Source organism: Hyperoodon ampullatus (genome assembly GCF_949752795.1).
Source record: "Hyperoodon ampullatus genome assembly, chromosome: 2".
Lineage (NCBI taxonomy): Eukaryota > Metazoa > Chordata > Mammalia > Artiodactyla > Ziphiidae > Hyperoodon > Hyperoodon ampullatus.
Window position 1 is genome coordinate 125,131,782 of NC_136915.1, and position 23,180 is coordinate 125,154,961.

At 41.3% G+C, this 23,180-nt stretch overlaps 1 protein-coding gene across 1 annotated transcript in view; it reads right to left on the minus strand.

Annotated features, from left to right (window-relative positions):
• Positions 1 to 15,273: 15,273 nt before the first annotated feature.
• The window catches only part of DRC8 (dynein regulatory complex subunit 8), a 127,872-nt gene continuing 119,965 nt past the window's right edge, over positions 15,274 to 23,180 (minus strand). The window contains exons 4-7 of the mRNA XM_079696896.1: positions 21,053 to 21,132; positions 20,186 to 20,228; positions 20,010 to 20,076; positions 15,274 to 15,506 (exon numbers count right to left, since the gene is read on the minus strand). Of these exons, the coding sequence (XP_079553022.1) occupies positions 15,391 to 15,506; positions 20,010 to 20,076; positions 20,186 to 20,228; positions 21,053 to 21,132 (306 nt within the window). The 3' untranslated portion in view covers positions 15,274 to 15,390. The remainder of the gene's footprint in view (positions 15,507 to 20,009; positions 20,077 to 20,185; positions 20,229 to 21,052; positions 21,133 to 23,180) is intronic.

Consider the following 23,180-nt stretch of genomic DNA (forward strand, 5'->3'; position numbering starts at 1 on the left):
GTGTTGTTGAATGACCAAATTTAAAGTGGAAGAAACAGTAATAACAAGTTGCAAATGAGTTGTGTGAGTGATTTTCTTATTTTTCAGTATATATTATTTTGACATATAACTTAAATATATTAAATATCAAAATACACAAAAATATATGTGTGTGTTAGTTGATTATTTAATGTGTTTAGTTGGGGACGAATTATATTCAGAATTATTATGAATTCTTGCTGTGCTATTATTTATATAGTTATTTTAAATCAATCTTTTTCCCTATAACCCTATGATCTTTGAAACCTGTTTTATCAAACTGAAACAGCTTTATTAAAGAAGTCAAACCCAAACACTTCATTTCCACCTACATTAAAGAAAAGACAGATTCACCGTGACAGAAAGAGCAGTGTAAATGCTAACGCAAACACTGTAAATGCCAGAAAATAATAAGGTAAGAATGTTACCCAATTTAGCCTTGGCTGGCATAGGTGCCAAATGGGGGCTTACACTTCTGATAAGAACATAGGCAATTTCAAGCCCCCCTGTAACACACACAATTATAAAAATAAAGTGCATGTTTTTAAAAGAAATCAAGAAATATTTGTTTTGAAAAATTAAACAAAACAATGAAGGGAACTGCTGTATCCTTGCTTGTACATACTGCATTTCAAAGAAACCAAATGGCCCTTGAAGGAAAATTGTCCTAAATAGAGTAATTCCAGCATAAAAATGCAAAAAGAATGATAGAATTTTTTTAAAAAATCACCATTTCACAACTTCTACTAAATCATATTTATAGGCAAGCATTAGGGAAAGGTTAATGGGGAATGTTATACTGGCTGGATCACACTGACAGCAACTGAACCTGAGCAAGTGATGAAAAGAGAGACAACTCAGACATTACATGCCACCTGTGGGAAGGTGATAAAAATATGCCACCTCTGATGAAGTTGATTTACAGAAAAGCAAAAACAAAAGCAAAACTGACCCTGAATTTGATCAAGCCTCTAGATGTAACAATGGGTCTATAGAAAATACAGGGAAGAGAGGGACATGTCAAATACCACCACAGAAATGCAATCAGACAAATCCAAAATGTGGGAAATAGAACCAATACAGAACCAACGGCCAGGGTTTTCAACAAATAAAGAGCAAGAACAAAAGTGGACAGGAGTGTTAAAGACTAAAAGACACATCAACCAAACTCAATGTTTGGATCTTGTTTGGATCCTGATTGGAATAAACCAGTAGTTAAAAGACATTTATGAGACAACCGTGAAAATTTGAACAATGATTGTGTATCAGATGATATTAAAGAATCATTGTTAAAATTTTTGTTATGATAATGGTTTCATGGTTGTGTGGAAAAAAGAGGAGGAGATCCTTATCTGTTAATGGTAATATCAAAGCCCTTACAGATGTGATGTCTGGAATTTCTTTTGAAATAATCCAGCAGGAGTTAGGGTGGAGGTGAGGGAAACTGTGGAGGGGGAGTAGGTAAAGCAAGATTAATGGGTAATGGATACATGGGGGTCCACATACCCCATTCTTTCTGTGTTGAAATTTCTTAACAGAAAGTCCTTTTTTAATCACCTAAACTGCTGATGAGTCCGTTGCAAAGGCAGTTCTAAAGCAACTTAAACTTGGTTGTGCTCCATCCATAGACTCTTCCCTCATGTCCCCATCTTCTCCCATCAAAGGAAGCACCCCATCTTATTTCCAGTGTCCCCATAAAGGCCCTTGAAACCAACTGGTCATTGTCTCTGGCTCTGTATATTCAGTCTACTGCCCCCTGCCTCTTTTTACTCTGTCTTATCCCTGAACCCACCCTCCCTCCTTAGGTCTATTTTTATGGATTTTAGACCGTGAACATGACTTCTTTTGCCGTCACCCTCTGGCCAGCCTCTAACAGTCCACTCTACACATAGCCACTCTTCCTCTGTCCACATTTCTTCAATGGGTCTTGCTCCTGGTACCAGGGAGTTCTGAGCCAAGTGGTGGTCCACAGACCTCCTCAGTCTGGTCTCACCCTCCTACCTGTGGAGAGGAACACCTGCGATCCTCCTCCTCGTTACGGAGGTCGAGTACTACAGTAACAACCCTGGCTGTCTCCAACTGCTAACATGGTCCTTCTCTTATGAAGAAGACAAATCTGATTGGTTCCAGACAAGGGTATGTGTTGAGCTTTGCTTTTATTGCTTTTTTACCACTTTTTTGAAAAGTCTGTACTGGGCCTGCCTCTCCTGTATTTTTTATTCTACCAACAAACAGGAAATTAAGGCAACCAATAAATCCTTCTGCCACTGGGATGTAAAAGTCATTTATTACACGGATCATAACAATGGATTCAGAGGTTCTACATGCACTGCTTTCCCCATAGATGAATCCTATCTTGATTTGAGAAAGAGGCCCACACTTTGGCCTCAGGTTCCAGCTACATTCTCCAATCTATCTTCTAGAATCAGAAACTATTAGGCTGCTCATAAACTGTCCTGGAGATGTCTTTGATCCCCATTTACCCAGTGAGTTTTGTGCCTGTGTACTATTATGTAGAACTGTGATGGAAAAGCAGGAAAGGGGACCTGAAAATCTCTAACACAAACCAAATTCTTCTTCCTCTACTTATTGTCTAATAACACATCATTAGAAAAGGCCACTGTTGGCCTTGATTTCAGGTCACTAAAGATTGACAACATGTCATTAAAAACTAAATACTATACAAGATCAACTTAAAACATCATTATATCATACACCTAGGAAGCGCTCAGAAGCCAACCTGAGAGGCTTTCATTAACCAAAGACCATGAGCATCAGTAAGAAAAATAACTATAATGGATTGAAACATACCAATAGCCATAAGTTTATAATGATACTAAAAAAACTGATCACTGTTAGAGAATGCTAGGAGGCCAAATCATTATTTTGAAAATTGGTAAATAAAGGAAAATATTCAAACATTTATCCTGCCTTTCTTATAGGACTGAACCACAGGGTAACTGAATAGTAGATGAGAAATATCTTTCTTTAAAGAACCATTTCAACTGATAAGTGAAGAAAGAATGACAGAATTTGATTATCACCATTTCACAGCCCCTGATGTATTAATAAACCCAGCATTCATCAATAACAGCACTGACATCATAGACAGACAACCAGATACCACATACTTCCTGATGGAAGGACATAACGCCTAAAAAGTCATCTTGCCCCGTCCCCCCACCCACCCCCACCCACCCCCACCCCGATCAAAGCTGAATTTGATCAAGCCTAGATCCAACGGCCAATTTACCAATTGCAAAAGTCAGAGGAACACGTTCAGCTACGTGTATACCAGAGGGTGCAACCAGCAAAATCCAGGCTGTGGGAAACTCTACAGACAACTTGGTTCCTTCAATAATTAAGTGTCAAGAAAAAAGAAGTCTGGAGGTAAAAACTAAATGTCAAAGGAAACTTTAAAAACACACCAGCCAATCACAATGCAATCAATCTCATTTGACTTCTAATTCAAATAATCTGTTTTTCTAAAAGCCACTCATCACATTTGTGGGAAAACTGATCATTTGAACACTGGATAATTGATAATATTAAGCAATTATAATTCTTTAGGGGTGATAATAGTATTGTGGTTGTGTTTTTTTTAAAGAATCTTTTATCTTTTAAATATACATGCTGAAAAATTATGGATGAAATGAAATGATGTCTCGCATTTGTTGCAGAATAATGAGGGGGAGGTGATACCAGCAGATGGAGACAGGATCAGCCCTGAGCCGATGGCTGCCTAGGAAGGAGATCCTACGTGGGGTTCATTGTACCTTTGCCTGCTGACTCACCAGGATAAAACACCACAAAAACATGCATATCGGAGTCTTTTTGAAAGTGGGAGGATCCTCTCTGCCTAGCACGACAATTCACAGAGTTATTATTTTGTTGTTGTTGCTGTTATTACTGCTGTTAAAAAAGAAAAAAAGGAAAGAATTCATCCTCTCCTCCACGCCGCCCACTCCCTCAAGGGGGCAAACTGTGCTTTGAGTCCCAGAGAACTGGGCTTCCTTTGCAAACGTGGCAGAATCAAAGCCTTTACACAAACAAACAAACGGCTGACCTGTCTGGAGAATGCAGGTGGTCTCCGGGCCTGGGAAGCGGGAAGGCAGGAGAGGTAGACCTATGATCCCCGTGAGGTTCTAACATCAGGAGGTATGTGCTGCTGGGGCTCTGCGGTTGGCTGGTGGGCAGTGGGGAGGGAAATGAACTTCCCATTCTCCATGGTTTGGCTTTCACACAGCCTTCTCTGCTACAGTTTCACTATAGTCTTAACAACCCTCACGTCAACATATTCCCTTGATGGATAAAGAAGATGTGGTACATACATACAGTGGGATAGGGCTCAGCCATAAAAAAGAATGAGATAATGCCATGTGCAGCAACACGGATGCAATCAGAGATTATCATACTAAGTGAAGTAAGTCAGACAGAGAAAGACAAATACCATATGATATCACTTACATGTGGAATCTAAAATATGACACAAATGAACCTATCTATGAAACAGAAACAGACTCACAGACATAGAGAACAGACTTGTGGTTGCCAAGGGGAAGGAGAGATAGGGGAGGGATCGAGTGGGAGGCTGGGATTAGCAGATGTAAGCTATTATATATAGAGTGGATAAACAACAAGGTCCTACTATATAGCACAGGGAACTTTATTCAATATCCTGTGATAAACCGTGATGGAAAAGAATATAAAAAAAGAATATGTAAGTGTGTGTGTGTGTGTGTGTGTGTGTGTATGTAATTGAATCACTTTGCTGTAGAGAAGAAATTAACACAACATTGTGAATCAACTATACTTCAATAAAAATAAATAATAAATATTCCCTTTAAAAGTCTGTCGAAAAAGCCCTATTTTTTTTTCTTTCTATTGGCTGTGCCATGCAGCATGCTGGATCTTAGTTCCCTGATCAGGGACCAAACCCGTGCCCACTGCAATGGAAACTCGGAGTCTTAACCACTAGACCGCCAGGGAAGTCCCAAGCCCTAGTTTTAAAGAATGTGCTCAGGTGTCCATCGGTTTTTTCACAAGGGTCATTCTAGTTTTCTTGAGAAGGTGACAGGACTTGTCAGGTGGTGATAGGTGGTGATGACAATGATTGAAGTCAGTTTTGATGTTCAATGATTGTCATGTTCTTGGCAAAAATTGTTAGATTTTAGAGGTACCATGTAAGTGCCCAGATTCTTGTGTGACACAAGGTCAACTGAGGGCTCTTCCTAACATGATTGGCCAGTAGGGGCTTGGGGCCAGACCTGATTTAGAAAAACGAAGTCATGTTTCAGGCACAAGAGTGTGATGGTTCCCTGTCACACCTGAGAGTCACATATTATCCGTTCCTTCCTTCCCAAATTATTATAAAATTAAGAACCCCCGATCTCTTCCCACTTACCTTTAGACACAAAATTTTTGTTAATGGCTTACTTTTGGTACCACACTGGCTCATTGAGATCTAGCCCCTTTAATTTCTAATGTAGCCCCAAAACAATGCCAATCAGGCCCTGCCTCAACCCACTTCCACTCGGATAAGAATGGTGACTGGAACCGAAGATCAAGAGAGTTTAAAAGAAATTCAGGCAATCATGGGGATCAGGATAGTTCAATTAGAATGAGATAAAAGGAGATTTAACAGATTTCACAAGCAAGTAAAAAAACTGGAGCTGTCATTGAGTTGGACATAAAATACTTGTAGTATTTTCTAATCCAGGTAAGTCCAGTTTGTCTCAGGGAATCTGAAGGACCACTGAATAGAAAGAACTGGGTGAGAGTCTAAACAGAGGCCCTCAGTGGCACTGGTGGGTAGGGACACAGTAGGATCTGGGATCGCCGGTGTCTTTTTTTTTTTTTTTTGCGGTACGCGGGCTTCTCACTGTTGTGGCCTCTCCCGTTGCGGAGCACAGGCTCCGGACGCGCGCAGGCTCAGCGGCCATGGCTGACGGGCCCAGCCGCTCCGTGGCATGTGGGATCTTCCCGGACGGGGGCACGAACCCGTGTCCCCTGCATCGGCAGGCGGACTCTCAACCACTGCGCCACCAGGGAAGCCCCGCCTGTGTCTCTTTTGCTGACCTTGCTTCTCTTCCCTGTCTCTAAATGTGGACTGCCCCCAGGTTCAGTCCTCAGAGCCCTCCTCTTCCCTACCCACGCTCCCTCCTTAGGCGATCCCATCCAACCCATGGCTTTAAACATCATCTGTCTACTGACTGCTCCAAGCCTAGCCTCTCCCCTGGGCTCCAGGCTTGGAAAGTCAACCTGGATGTTTAATTGGCCTCTCAATGTTAACATGACCCCCACCACACTCTCCATCTTCCCCCTAAACTTTAACTAATGGCACCCAGTCACTTGGGCCAAAACCCTGTAGTCTTCCTTGACACTTCTTTTTCCACTCACATCTAATCCGTCGGGAAATTCTTTTGATTCTGCTTTTCAAATGGATCCCAAATCCAACCACTTCTCACCACATCTACCATTATCACCCAGGTCTGAGACACAATCTCCCACGTGACAGCCCACTAGCTCATTCCATAGCATTCAATGGCTTCTCTTCACGTTTAGCAAATATCCAGGCCTTTTCCCTGCCCACACAGGGCCTGGGCCCCGCCTACCTCTCCATCCCCAGCTCTTACCCCTCCCTTCACTCAGGCTACCACAGCCTCGGGGGTCTCCTTGCTGTCCCTTCAGGCTGCCAAACACTTGGCATTTGATGTCCTCTCTGCAGGGAATGCTCATCCCCAGTACTGCCTCCTGTCTTCCAGGTCTCTGTTCACACGTCACCTCTTTGGAGAGGACGTCCTCAGCACTTTAGCCAGAACAATACCCCATCACTCTCTTACCCCTTATCTTGCTTTGTTTTTCTCCGCTAGTGCTTATCCCCACAAGACAGATATATCTATTGATTTATTATTGATCTCCCCAAAGAGAATTTAAGTTCCATAAGGGCAGGGACTTTGTTTTGTTTACTAGAGCAGTTCCTAGCATGGAATATCACTAAATAAATGTTTATGAGATGAATGAAGTTAAAATGACATGAAATCCATGCAAATCCTTTCCATGAAATCCCTGAGGTCACTAGATTAGGAAAACAGCTTTTCTTATTCCCAGAAATCCTACAAGTATCTGGATCCAACCTCTATATAATTTTAAAAGATTTAGAATATAGAGAAAATATTTATATTCAACAGATATTTACTGAGTGCTGTAGATACCATTATCAACTCCTGTGCAGGTAGCCCTTAATGCTCAGAATAACCCTATAAGGTAGATATGGTTACTGGCATTTCATAGCTAGGCAACAGAGGTACAGACACATCAATGACTTTTCCCAGGTCACATATCCTGTACCTGGCACAGCTGTAATCCAAAAGCAGGCCCATTTTTCACCCTAAGCCATGCTATAATTCTATTTTAGTAGGAGCCTCAAGCCATCCCATTCCAGAACATTCTCTCCCACCCTGGACTGGCAGCAATACTGCCAATATGAGCACAAACACCATTTGTGGTTCATCTTATCACTTCCTCTATGAAGTACTCTGTGAGTGTCACCAGCAGAGCTGGCTGCTCTCTGCGCTGATGCCAAAGCAATTTGCTAGCATTGCTGAATAACTATTCCTTGCTATAATTACTTGTCTCGCCATCTCTCCCATAAGACTGAAATCTCTCAAGGACAAAGACTGTGTCTCCTATTCATCTCGGCACCTCTGGTGCCCAGCACAGTGTCTGGCATGTAGTGGGAATTCAATAAATGTTGACTGAATGAGCAAATGAACTACACTGGGAAACACATTCCCATCCCAAGAAGCGGGTAGTGGAGCAGATGGCCAGTCGGGGCCTCGTGTTCTTGCTTTGGTGATCATTCCTCACTTCTCATTTGCATGTTTATTTCCCCAGGTCCTATTTCTTTGCTTGAATATCTGTGACATCTCCTGCTAACTGTTCTGTGCAACAGTGGCTCATTCTCACTAATCACCTCCTCCAAGTGAAAATTGTTCAGAATGAAAGTGTACCTCTTGAATTCAGATTCTGCCTGTAGTGCTGTGCTTTGTGGGATCCACTTCACAGCGACCAGAGGGGTTCTTCTTTCTGACACAAAACAATCTGTGAGGTTCAAATTTGGTGCCTCCTTGAGTTAATCCAATTGAATTCTTTAGTATACATGGTCGTGAGCCTTTAGAAAGCTCAAGTCATCAACAGAATGCAAATTTCAAAAAATCAGTTGAGATTATTTTTTGCCTATCAAATTGGCAAAATTAAAAACAAAAAAAAATTGCTGATGAGGGTTTGGGATATGAGAACAATCTTCCTCTGGGATAGCCTGAAAACACATTAACAATAGGCTTTTAAAAAGGTTCCCAGCTCTTTAAAGTTGACCCGACAGTCCCATTTCTAGGAATATGTTCTAAGAAATAATTAAATTAAGATTTAACCACCAGGATGTACGTAACAATTTATTATAACAGGGAAAATTTGAAAATTATTTGAATAACCAGGAATAAGGAATTAGTTAAATAAATTAAGGTACATCCCAACAATTAGATACTGTTCAGTGATTAAGATTTATACTTTAGGTGAATATACATTAACAGAGAAAGATTGTTCGTGAGGTATTAAAATGTAGATTATATAACAGCATGTGTAATATGTACCTATAATAAATATTCATGGTGTTTATTTATTTCTCCAATAGCAACCTGACTTCTTACTGGAGTGTTTTCTCCCCCTCACTGAGTGTAGCTGTTTGTTGGATGATTCTTAGGATGACCCCCGCTGCCTCAGCTCCCTGGGCTGTCTCTCCCAGGACCCTGACCTGAGTCAGTGCAAGGCCACCCCTGTAGCAGCGGCCCCTGACAGGCTGTGCCAGTCATAAGATGGTTGCTATGCCTTGCTCCCTGCTTCTTTGCCTCCGGAATCTTGCTTGGCTCCTGTCTGCCCTGAGCCTGGCTCCCCTGGCTCCTGTGGGCTCTGTGAACACCCCTTCCTCAGACAAGGTACCAGCCTGTGAATCCCCTTTTGCTTCAGTTAAGCAGGCTTGTTTCTGTCCTTATAGTCAAAGAACTCCAACTGATAGCTTCTACAGTGATACTCCGAAGAAGTTATATAGAGATACATATTCTTGGGTTTTCTCTTCTTTTTGCTCACTGGTATTTTCCAATTTGCTTTAAAAATACCGTAATAATTTTTAGAGTATTTTACATTTTACATTGAAAGTGAGATGATAACTGATTAGGGTGCAGCAAGAAAATTAGAATTTCTATTTTAATTTATACGCTATCTTCAAAATTAGAATGAGAGCTCACCAACAGGTAATACGGATGGACACTAGCATCATCACTGGATCTGTGTGTGAGGCAATCACATATCAGGAAGGCAGGCACGTGTCCCAAAAGGGCAGCATGTGGGTGCCTTCACTCCCACACACACTTTCACCTTGCTTAGTGCAGTGGTCTTACTAATTTTATGGGTGTCAGATAAGTGGAGGATTCACAGGTGTTATCTAGTTTTAACAAAACTAGCCCTAATAAACTGCTAAGAGGCTAAAATAGTTTCCTACAAAGTAACCTTGAATTGAAAATAATGCTAATACTCTAAACAGAAGAGAACTTCAAGAAAATGGCAGAGCTACAATTCTCCTCCAAGGTAAAAACTATGACAGTCTAATGCGATTTGATGAGAAGTAACTAAGAAATATTGTAAATTATCAAGAAGAATGGTTGTAAAATAGATTTACCTTTACTATCACTAACAATGAACTCTGCCTAAGTAAATAAATATCATGCCTTCAGCAGGTAAACAGGTTCAGAATGGAGCCATCATAATTAGCAAGACATTTAGAAACTAAGCGTTCAGAACACAAAAATAAACCTCGACACTTTTAAAGCTATACTCAAAGTCAGGTGATACTCAATCCATACTTTAATGAATTTCATAATCAGCAATAAATGGTTAGAAGCCTCTTTCAAGATTTCTTACTGAGTAGCTGAAGACTCACTAGGGAAGAACCAAGAGATATCTGGCACTTTGTTCAGTCACTCATAGAAAACTATGTCCTGAATTTCAGAATGTGCCGCTTTATCTTATCTCTTTCTCCAAAGAACTAGAGTTGGCCCCAAGTTTTCAACTTCGTGAATATTTTTGTCAGAAAAATGAAACACCTTTCCTCAAATGAATAAGAGCATTTTCTCCAGTAGGTGAGATGAATAATTCATGTTGCTCTAAAAGCACTATGACTGATAGCAATTTTTTTTTTTAAGAAGAAAGATCCAGCAATCTCACTTACCGATATACATCCAAAAGAATTGAAAGTAGGGTCTCAAAAAGATACCTGCACACTCATATTCACAGCAGTATTATTCACAATAGGCAAGAGGTGAAAGCAACTCAAGTGTCCACCAATGGATGAATGCATAAACAAACTGTGGTATGTACAAATAAGGGAATATTATTCAGCTTTTTAAAGGAAGGAGGGGCTTCCCTGGTGGCGCAGTGGTTGAGAGTCCGCCTGCCGATGCAGGGGACACGGGTTCGTGCCCTGGTCCGGGAAGATCCCACATGCCGCGGAGCGGCTGGGCCCGTGAGCTGCCGCAACGGGAGGGGCCACAACAGTGAGAGGCCCGCGTACCGCAAAAAAAAAAAAAAAAAAGGAAGGAAACTCTGTCACATGCTACATCATGGTTGAACCTTGAGGACATTATGCTAAGTGAAATAAGCCAGTCACAGAAGGACAAATACTGTTTGATTCCACTATATGAGATACCCAGAGTAGTCCAACTCATAGAAACAAAGTAGAATGGTGTTGCCAGGAGCTGGGGGCAGGGAGAAAGGGGAGCTGGTTGATGGGTATAGTATTTCAGATTTGTAAGATGAGAAAGTTCTGGAGATCTATTTTACAACAATGTGAATATATTTATTAACACTACTGAACTGTGCACTTAAATATGGCTGAGATGGTAAATTTTACGCCAGCTGGTTTTTACTACAATTAAAAAAACAAGACAAACCACCTCCTAAAATCTCCTAATTGTACATTCTAGAAAGAAACGTGACCACTTGTAACTAATAACACCACGATAGCGAATCTCCTGGTATCTGCACCAGTACCTCAGGTGGCTCATCACCTTCACCCCATAGATCATATTATTATCTACCTACAGTCCCACACTCCTGACTGTCTATACCCAGGCAGCAGGTTGGCCTATCTGTCTGTCTCTCCCTTCCTTCCCAAGCCCTCTCTTTCTGCTTTTGTTCCTTCCCTTCCTCTCTCCCTCCCTTGCTGTTTTCCTTTAAATAATCATTTCTGTCACACTTTCATCTTTAAAGAATTTTCACTTTCATTATCTCATTGACACACCAGCCCTGTAAGGTAGGTGTTCTTTCCACTTTACGAATAAGATGCAGAGACCCAGCAATATTAAACGTGTGCACCAACCACCTAAGCACTAAGTGGCAATGCCCAGTTCCAAATCCCACACTTTCACAATATAACACTACCCCAGACAGTGGTTCTTACACTGTAGCATGCATAAGGCTCCCCTGGGAATATCTGTGAAAGTGTGGGTTCCTGGGTCCCACCTCCAGAGAGTCTGTTCTAGGGGTCTGGAATGGGACCCAGGAGTCTGAATTTCTAACACGCACCCCCTCCCTGGTGCATCTAAGCAGGTGATTAGTAACCTACACTTTCACTAGGTGCAGGCCTCGGAGACAGCCACGCCTGGCACAGGCAGGGCACATGTTACCATGAGGATCTCTGCTTACTTAACCTGCCCAGAAGGGGCAATGTAGTGACATGGATCTTCTATAGGGAACTGGCTATATAAACAAGGTACTTTCTTAACTGGAAGCAGTTAGAAAAGGGAAAGAAAGGAAAGCAGGAAGGAAGGAGAGAAAGCCCTAAATGCACCTCGTTCCACAGTGAAAATCCCAACCAGCCTGTCGTCTCAGACATTCTTCTTAATCTCTTACCATTGGACACTTGGACATCTGGTACATGCAAAGGGGACTACATCTGCCCTGCTTTTGGAAGGTGGAAGAAGAACTAGAGTTGGGCGCTTTATTTTCCAGACAGAGAGGCACAGGAGGGAAGCACCTGATCCAGAGTGAGTTACAAGCAAAGCCTAAACCAGGGTGCAAGGATCTCCAGACTGCCAGGCCTGCACCCTGGACCCTGAGTCATGCAGCTTCCCCAGCCCAGAGGTGTGAGAACGGACCTGTCTTTCCACAGGGCCTGGTATGGCAGGCTTTGCAGAAGCCCAGTCATTAAGGACAAGCAAACTATCTACACAGGAGACTGAGCACTCTTCTTGCCAGGAAAATGCCATTGTGATTTAAGTTGGATGTTGAGGGCTAAGAGGAGTGAAAAAAGGTAAAATATGAATCAAAATGGTTAGAGTATAAAGAAAAGTGTTCCTTTTGAAAATATGCTACATTTATTCTGCAGCTAGGAGATAAAGATGAGATTTCTGTGGGAAGCCTGTTGTACTTTTTCATGGCCTTATACAAACAAATTTGTGCTAAAGTGAATCGTATTCCATAAAGCTAACTCTTATGACTATTGAAGAGATAGTGTTTCCTTGAGATGGGGTGTGAAGTTTGACATCAGTCAGAACTTTTTAAAGAATTCTAGAAGGTGAGACTTGGGGGTACCCAATCCTGAGGCATCCTTCCCGAGAAGAGAATATGATATCACCATTTATGAAGCAACTGGGGCTAATTCACCAGCTTGTATTTCCCTGGTATGACCAGGGTCATGCAGGGTAACGGGCTTAGAGAAGACAACTCAGAGCTGCCTTGTGGGCTCTGAACAAGTCTGTGCCTGGGCTTATGCGTTGGGCACCAGCACACGCTTTCATGCTACATGTTGGTGCCGGCCACTGCTGCTAAATGATATGCCCCTGGGTATACTTCCCCCTTCAAGGGTGTTCATGTCTCTGGCACCCTCCTTTCCAGCTGCAGTGTGTCGCCTACCATAAGCCACCTGTCTGCTAAAGCTCTGGGGGTCACCACACCCCCTGCCTCATACTTCTCTGCCCTGGCCTAAGGGCATGTGGCTCATGTTCATCTCTGGGTGGTGATTCTAACAAGCACGGCTGAGTGAGTGGCACACCAGGCCTCCACTTGGCTCTCATCCCGGCATAATCTCGGGACACTAGTGAAGGAAGAAATGCCTCCCATTACTACACTTCTGTGGTTATTTTTCATAAAACCTACTATAAATGATGACTCCTCAGCATCATTTCTATTCACGGTTTTTCAAATGGGATGACCACATATTAATCATTTAAACCAGGACACTTCTAAGAGAGAGATCTATTAACAACTACACTGGGACAACAAATGTAGGCTGAGACCACCCTGGGTAACCCAAGACACATGGTCACCCTGCTTAGGAAGTAGATGAGCTGCACGAAGACGACACATGAAGCAGAGTCCCAGCCGCCTCCAGGTGACACAAAACATGAACAAAAAAGAACTCATTGTAGTAAGCCCTGAGCTCTTGAGTTGTTTGGTATCACAGCATAACCTAGCACAAACTGATGAATACAACCCCTTATAGCTGTGACCCATATCGCTGGGTGGCTGGGAGGATTAAATCAGCTAATACATAAAAAGCACTTAGATCAGTGCCTGGCACATAGTGAGCAGTCCCCAGATGTTAGCTATTATTATTAATTACAATAATAACATAGGAGAATGAAGGAACACTCTCAAAACACAGTGAAGTCAAATTTCAAGCAAAGCATGTAATTACTCAGGAATGGCAGGAAAGCCCATCATCTCTCACTCCCGCTGCACAGCTGTTTGCCCCTTTGGAGGTCCTGAGGCCCTGCCTCCGCCTCTCAGTCTGAGAGCCCACTGCTACCTGCCTGTATCTCTACTACTCAGCCTCCAGAGAGCAGTGTTACAACTGCTTTCTCGTGAATTCCTCTACTCCCTTGACCTTTGGTTGCCTCCATCTCACTCAGATGACAAACCTTAACCCTGAATCAATACAACAATCCATCATTTTTGCTCCTGGGCCTGAGTTACTGAATAAAATCCTCCAGGATTTCTTGAAATTCTTACATGGGCTCTTTCTCAACTCTTTCTCCCATTTCCCATGAGAGATATTTCCAAATTTTACCATCCTCCTCAAGCTCTGTAACCTACCACCGTCCTCTTCACTCAGAAAGCAACTAGAGGCCCTGAATGTGCCCTGTCTGAAATGTGGTTGCTGATTGACTTGCAGGTCTCCCTCACTAAACTGTGATCTCGACTAGTTAGGCACTGATTCACCGTGCAACTCCAGTTCCTAGTACATTATCTAATAATTCTCAGTAAATGTTTCATGAATGAATGAATGAACAGTGATAGAGTCTGTTAAGTAGCAGCCCCCTGCATGCCTAGGAGGAAGAATCACAAGCAGAATTAAATGTTTATATGTATATATATAGGCACATGTAGTGGTGAAGCATCTTTAAATAGAGATCACTGTGTGTGTGTGTGTATGAGAGAATGATACAGGTTATGGAAGATTATTCATTTTCCTTTATCTTACTTTCCCCTTTGCTTTTCCATTGTGATTCTTTGTGCTCAGATAACTTTACCTCGCTCTTTCAACAGCTGTACCTCCTGCACCCCATAACATCTCTCAATTTTCTTACTCAGTATTCAGGACAATATTCTCATGACAGGTATTCTGAATAGGTTAAGAATTCTGAAGACCACAAGAGAATTGCCACTTCCTTACATTACCAATTTCCAATCAGTCTTCTTTTCTCAAGGTTCAATGATCTCAACTCCTTTACGTATTCCATAAATGGTAGGTAACTCGCTAGATCAGCAAATTTAAATTTTCATGCTAAGTTACTAGCGTCTCAAAGGAGATTTATAATTGGCACTCATAAGAAATTAATTATTAATATCCGTTTCAATGACTTTCCTTCCACATGCTGATTGCTGAAGTGTTTGCTGTTTCAAAAAGAAGCTGTCGTCCCATTACTCCTCATCTTCAATTTATGGTCATTCTGCCCCAACCCAAGATCTTCACATGCAAAACTCTGGGTCATTCGAATCATTCTTCATTCTGTCAGCTTAATTAATTTGAAAGTAACATGGATTTTATTGCAGAAAATTAGTAACAATCCATGGATAATGTTAAATATTTTAAGAATAGTTTTAAAATAATTAGCAGTTTGTCATTTCATAGAGCTAGTCATACTAAATAAATTTGTGTTTTAAACTGTTATGATCACCTTTAAAAAACAAAATATCTTGAAATAGTTGTCACAGGGCATTAGCAATACGTAGGAATTATAAAATAAAATGTGAAATTAACAAGGACAAGCAATTCTTAAAATGATCTTTCAATTAGAAATGAAGTCTGTAGAGTGTTTAATTTTCATCTATCACCATCATTGTTATATAGTCCTTGTAATGAACTGAATTCGATTCTGGATCAATTGCAGCAGACAACATTTCTTCCATTTCCTCCTGAGAAAAAGGCTCACCTGGGAGGAACAAGAAGAGAAACTCATCATTTACAATCCTCTGATTTTTTTTCTTTCTCTTTCCACTAGCCCACTTAATTGCCGTGGAGCCCCACCATCCCCCATTGTGTCTCTAGTTACTCTCCCTGGGGCCATAAAGCCAGCACATCGTGACAGTCCAGAGGTTCAAAGAGCATGCTGTTGGACCCCTGGCAAATTCTGGAGTTATTTTACCTTGCAGGTATCATATCTCAAGCAACCTATAGAATCAATCGTTTCAGCCAAAACAGCAGGAGGACATGAAAACATCATAAATAAGGTTGTTTATTTACTTAAATTAAAACCACTAAAATCGCCAAAGGATTAACCTGAAGTCATAGTTTTACAGGGAGTCTAATCATTATATTTAGTAAGGGTATGAAGAAAGAATTAACTGGTTGCTACGCAGAAATGCTGAAGAAGAGATAACAGAGGTTTAAGCTATAACAATGTCTATGAATATTCTCTAACCAGAGTAGGTCAATTTAGTGATCCAACTGCACCCAGTGACAGATGCATTCATCAGCCATTTCAAAACAGTCCTCTTTGTTATAGTTTGGCCCAGTGCTGCTGTCAAATGAAACCACAAGCTGGATAGAAAATCTGTGGGCTTTAGCTGGATTCAGGTAATAGCTGAAGGCCATCTTGGATATTGGTTTCACCAAGATGAAAAGCAAATTCAGGAAGAACACTGGAAACACTGTCATCTATTTAATATAGAACTTTGTGCTGATATTAAACAAAAATACAGAAACATCCAAATCGCCAGCTCACCCCTAAAAAGTCTTAATCCAAGCAGGTAAATTTCTGAGTTTGTCACCTGCCACTACAAACAACGCTTTCTAAGGTGGAATTCAGTTAATAATACAGAAATTATTCAAGTGGGGATTTTTATGACAATGATGATAGTGTTACCAAACAATGGGAACGTGCTTGAGTTCTTCTGAAATCATGTTTACGTCCTAAGGAAAGAAAGAATGCCTAAAAAGACAATTTCTTTTTTTTAATTTTATTTATTCATTTATTTAATTTTTTAGCTGCATTGGGTCTTTGCTGCTGCACACGGGTTTTCTCTAGTTGCTGAGAGCGGGGGCTACTCTTTGTGGCGGCGTGTGGGCTTCTCATTGCGGTGGCTTCTCTTGTTGCAGAGCACCGGCTCTAGGCGCCCGGGCTTCAGCAGTTGTGGCTCGTAGGCTCAGTAATTGTGGCTCGCAGGCTCTAGAGTGCAGGCTCAGTAGTTGTGGTGCACAGGCTTAGTTGCTCCATGGCATGTGGGATCTTCTCAGACCAGGGCTCAAACCCATGTCCCCTGCATTGGCAGGTGGATTCTTAACCACCGTGCCACCAGGGAAGCCCCAAAAGACAATTTCTGAATCTTTCTTATAACCTGATTGTTAAATGCTAAATCCACTGCCAATGAACTTTGCTAGGCATGTAAGTCTTTATGAGAATACTGACAATAAACATTTATCGGGAACTACCGTGTGCCAGGCACTGATCTTAGTGCTTCACAGATATTAACTAAGTTAATCTCCCAACCACCTCATGAGAGGTAAGAACTATTATCCCCACTTACAGCTGAGGACACCAGCACACAAAGAAAACAGGCAGGCAGCCCCAGCCAGTGAGTGGTGGAACTGGATCTGCATGCCAACTCAAGGTCCAGGAACCACACTTGACTGCTTGGAACAAGGTTTTGCTCACAGTGAAATACAGAAGGTAGTCACTGCTTCCTCAGGCAAGGAAAGAGATACATAGTATTTGATTAAGGATGGGAGGAAAATAGCTTAAGGGTTAAAAACACAAGCTTGGGAGCCAGACTGCCTGGGTTCAAATGCTCTACTGTCTCATTAGCTTTAAGATCCCAGGCAAGTCACTTAACCTCTCTGTGTCTCAGTTTTTCTGTCTGTAAAATGCAGATCATAATAATACTACCTATCTCATAGGCTTGTTATGAGAATTAAGTGTTATTATTTGAATAGCACTTAGAACATTGCCTGGCACATAGGCAGCAATATGTGTTTGTTCAAAAAGTTTTTTTCAAGATCTTCCCTGCTGCTAAATGCTGTCTGACACAATACACATACCTGGACACGTGCGGACTTCTATCTTGTAGGAACTTGATTCTATGTGATTTATTACATTCATCATACAACATCCTGGGCATTTAGAATGCATATTCTCAAAGTGATTAATATTCTGTGGACACTGTGAAAAGTTGCACTGTCTCTGTATCCACTGCAGTCTGTGTCTGATTCCCCTATTTCAGTCAGTGGCATTACTGTAATACCCGTCGTCCAGGCCAAAGCCTTGTTACTTTTGACTCAGCTCCCGTCTTTGTCCCCAGCACTCTGTTACTCATCATGACCTGTGGATCCTTCTGTAGACAGTCCTACTGTATCAACCTCTTCTTTCCATTCCCATTGCCACTGCCAGATACAGCCCTTCAAAATGCTGAACTAGCCTCCTAACTAGTCTCCCCAGTCTCTCCTCTTTCTCGCTCAACTCACAAACCTACCAGCACCAGATTAACCTTCCCACAATCTCTCTTGCATTGTGTGATTCACCTGCTCAGAACCCTGCAATGCTTCTCCATTGCCCGTAGGATGAATTCTCCTGAGCCCCGGCCTCCGCAATCGAATCCCAGTCAATCGACCTAGATTCATTTCCTACCGTTTGCCAACAAGACCCTCTGGGCCCCATCTTCTCACAGCCTCCCGAAATATCATGCTCATTCCCACCTCCCAGTTTTTGTTCATACTTTTTATCAATCTATGTCTCCCCCTCATCAGCCCCTTCACCCATTCTACATTCATCTCCTCACTCATTCGTTAATTCAACCAACATTTGCTGAGACTTACTATGCGTGGGAGGTGCTACAATGCCGGAAGATTTTACCCCTGCTCTCAATAACCCACCCAGGTAATTCTACCATCTTAACAAACCTATTTTCTCTTTAAGTCTTCCCAGACCAAGCTTTCCAGGCTGGTCCAGCCCACGTTGATCTTCTGATACTCACTTTATTCTACTGTCTTATATATTGAATTGTTTTATAAGTTGGTTTATTTCCTCCAATAAGACTATAATTTCCTTGAGAAAGGGAGCTGATTTTAGTATCATTACCTCTTGCTGTGCTTAGTATACCTCACCTACACAGTGGGCATGTCATACTAATGACGTTGAACTGTTGTGGCTGTTTTGACGAAATCCATATTGCCTAATATAACCTAGGATTTACTTCCCTTAAAGTAATTCCTAGGTTGGTGCTTTGAAACATAACATTTCCATCAAAATTAACCCCTAAGATAATTTTAACAAGGTCATGAATTCTTGGATGGCAGTTATGACGATCATGCCACTCTTACTCTCACCCCCTGTATTCTCACCTAATGGTGGATCAAGTCAAAAATGGTCCAATCAGTGGCACATGGAGATGCAGTCTTAATCTTCCCGACTCAAAATTCCCTGCACTTCTGATTGTCTCAAGTGATTAGCAACTCTGAATCACTCAGGACTCATCTATGAACTAGTGAACTGAACAGAGACAGAGCTCTAACTTTATATAGGAAGAGGGGAAGTGACTAATATGAGAATGGCTTCAAAAGAATGTCCATTAGGCTACTGACATTCAGGGAAAACAAATTTACACATCAGCCTAAGCAGAGAGAATTCCTAAAGGAAATATGTTGGCATATATAGGTGTGCATATATATGTATGTATATGTGTGTGTGCATGCATGTGTGTACAGTTCAAGTGCAAAGCAAATACATATGGTACCATTAGCATAAAAAACTGAAACATTTTATGTGAATTCATATTTATTTGAGGCTTTATTATCCCTAACTTCACCAACTGAAAAGTTTTTATAAAAGGAATTTTTATAGACTCCAATTCAAATCTTCAATCTAGTAACAAGCATTGATTTATAGTGATTGATAGTTCATGTTTTCCTGGTGGCATACCCTTTATTCTGGAAATACTCTAAGTGAATGGAATGACTTCAATTTATAGAAGTATCATTATAGTTTACAAAATCCTATAAGGCAATAATCCATCTCCCCTTAACTTACTCTTTGTCCTCTTACCCCCTACAAAACAGAAACCACACCAAGACCAAAATAATAAGAAGAGTAAATAACTCCTTTTAACTGGAATGACTGATTTTAAAGTATCCCCTAGAATTTTTGCCTAATTGTTTTAAAATTATTAATCACTTAAATAAGTTACTGTTATAAGGTAAGTAATAAATCACTCTCACTGGGCTTCCCTGGTGGCGCAGTGGTTGAGAGTCCGCCTGCCGATGCAGGGGACACAGGTTCGTGCCCCGGTCCGGGAAGATCCCACATGCCACGGAGCGGCTGGGCCCGTGAGCCATGGCCGCTGAGCCTGCGCGTCCGGAGCCTGTGCTCCGCAACAGGAGAGGCCACAACAGTGAGAGACCCGCGTACCGCAAAAAAAAAAAAAAAAAAAAAAATCACTCTCACCTTCTTCAGTCATATACTTGATCAATTCTTCCTTAGAAAGAAACCCACGTTTAGCTGGATCTAACACCTAGGGGAAAAGAAAAGATAGATATTATATTTTTTGTTTGGTGAATAAATTCTACATGATGAATTTTTCATGTAAATATAAATATATATAAAATCTGGAATTTACACACCTCAAAAGCTCGATGAAGGATATCTTCTGGAATTGGTCTGTATCTAATTATAAAATAAAAGGAGTAAATGCCACAGTGTTTAGCTCAGTCTCTACGTAACAAATGATCACATTAAAAAAAAAAAGCTGCTAACATACTAGGATATTTAATAATACTTCCCTCACTGAAATATTTTTAGATATCTAGATAATGAAGTTGAAAGTACTCCACACCCACAAGGAATACTTAGTTAAAAATCACTGGCATGTTTGATGTTATCTATTAGCTTTTTCATTATTGTGCAAAATAATCCGAACAAAACTTGTTCCCATTATTATCTCCTCCCAGGTAGATGAAATTACATGCACTAAGACCCTGTGGGATGCATTGGAGGTCAGGAGGCTGGAGCATAGGAAGCAAGGAGGAGAATGTTTTCAGATAAGGCTGGAGAGAGAAACAGGGACCAGAATGTGCAGGGCGTTACCATCCTTGAAAGTGACTTTGGTTATTTTTGTTGATTTGGGGACAAAATTTCTACAGTAAACCAACTATGGTAAGCTAATGCTACACTTTCTCTAGAAAAATAATCAGGGTTAATTCTTATTTATCATTGATAATTCAAAACAGAAGATAATAAGAATGCTGTTGATCTATGCTTTTTGCAGCTTATTTGCCCTTTAATTACACTTTGCTTATTAGATTAATACTGAAGTGGTTGATACTTCGGAGCACATACCAACCAGCAGTTCAGAAGTATATAGAAAAATTAGAAGGAAGCTATCCTATGATAAATATTGGTTGAGTATAACGTATAAAGGGAAAAAGCCAAGTGTTTTGAAATTAATGCAAGTCCAATCATTACCTTAACAATTGCACTTATTTTCTTACCTTCTTTCCAGTAGTACTTCAGTCATCACTAGAAGAAATTTTTCAAATCGAATGTATCCAGTGGGTTCTTCTTCCTCCACCTAAACATTCAATAAAAAATAGCCACTTAGGGCTTCCCTGGTGGTGCAGTGGTTGAGAATCTGCCTGCCGATGCAGTGGACGCAGGTTCGTGCCCTGGTCCGGGTAGATCCCACATGCCGCGGAGCGGCTGGGCCTGTGAGCCATGGTCGCTAAGCCTGCGCGTCCGGAGCCTGTGCTCCGCAACGGGAGAGGCCACAGCAGTGAGAGGTCCACGTACCGCAAAAAAAAAAAAAAAAAAAAAAAAGCCACTTATTCATTCAACAAATGTATTGAACAACTACTTTTTTCCAAGCACTGTGCCAAGTGCTGGGGATTTGATAGTGAGCATACTTGGGCATGGTCCCCACTGACAGAATTTATATGCTGGTAGTAGAGACATATATCCATCAACAAACAACAAAGCTGTGTCTAATTATAAGTTGATATTAAGTACAATGAAGTAAAGGAGCATAGAATAAAGAAAACTTTTCTAGGCCAAATCATCAGGAAAGGCATTCATGAAGAAATCACACTTGAGGTGACTTATAAAGGAGGGTAGAAGACAATCAGACAAAGACAGCAGGGAAGACACTCCCAGGTAGATGAAATTACAAGACCCTGTGGGATGCACTGGAGGCCAGGAAGCTTGAGCACAGGGAGCAAGGAGGAGAATGTCTTCAGATGAGGCTGGAGAGAGAAACAGGGACCAGAACGTGCAGGGCGTTACCATCCTTGAAAGTGACTTTGGTTATTATCCTAAGACACTGCTACCCTAAATCACTGAAGGTCTCATAGATGTGTGTCTGAAAGATCACACTGGTTGTAGGTGAGGCAGCTTCTGCTGTAGTCTAAGCAGATATGACAAGGGCTTGGATTAGAGTGGTGGCCATGGAGAGAGAAGTGGGTACTTTCAAGAAATATTTAAGAAGTAAAACCAATAAAACCTGGCGCAGCATCTAATATGTGCAAGGATAAGAAAAAAAGAGGAGTCAAGGACAACTCCCAGGATTCTGACTTGCACAAACGGGATGGAGTAATGTTTTTCCTTGAGATGAGGAACACTGGGTAAGAGACCAGGTTAGGGGACCAATCTCAATCTCAAGGACTAAAATATCTATCGAATCCTTGTAATATTTATTAAATAACCAGATGGCCTGTGGAACATTGTTATATCACCATTAATTAAGCGAAGACAACACCTAAGAAAGAATTTTTGGTACCCAGCACCATTAGATGAGAATAAGGAAGACTCGTGCCCACAGGGTTCAACTTTGATGGTGTGGCTACCAATACGCTATTGATTTTAACTTTCACGTCACGCTATTTATGAGGGGCTGTAAATTTTCCACTCCCTTTCAAAAATTCTATTAAAAGGCTCACACATCCCAGTTCAGTAGTGGAGATTTTTAAAGATTTATTCTTTGAGCAAAAGATAAGAAATCTATAGGTGCTGCTAAGCGGAACACACTGTCATCAAATGACAACTATTTTTGAATGTTTATACTAGATTCTTACCTAGTATGAGTGAAGCCCTTGGACTCCACTATCAGCAAAAAATGTCATCCATCTAATGACAGAATGACGTGTTTCAGAACTTCTGAGCCCACCAATACATGAACAATTATTTTCAGCTGCCTCTAGATCCAAGGCAAGCTTTTTGCAAATTAAGGTTCATATGGCTCCGATGTGCTTGAGTAGCACTCTGTAACTCCCAACCCCGCAAGCCTCTTAAAAATAAAATGTCAATCTCATGAGACTGCCTCTGGAGGGATAATTTTTAAATTAAAATGTTGAGTTTCTATTCTAATTAATCCAGAAATCTGTTCCAGAAGCTAGAGCAATGGTTTGTTTCCCTTTCCCTGCCCCCAGCAAACCACTGCAGAGCAAACAGTCTTGACCTTAAAAGATCAAAGCTCCTCTTTAATTTTTGAGCATCCTCATTAATCTACAAACTGTTTTTAGTTTTTCTAAAGGGAGTTCAATTCTATAGCACTCTCTCCATCACATGAGACTTCACAAACACATACTATGTCCCTCATAATGCTTCCCCCCCATCGCCACACTCCTG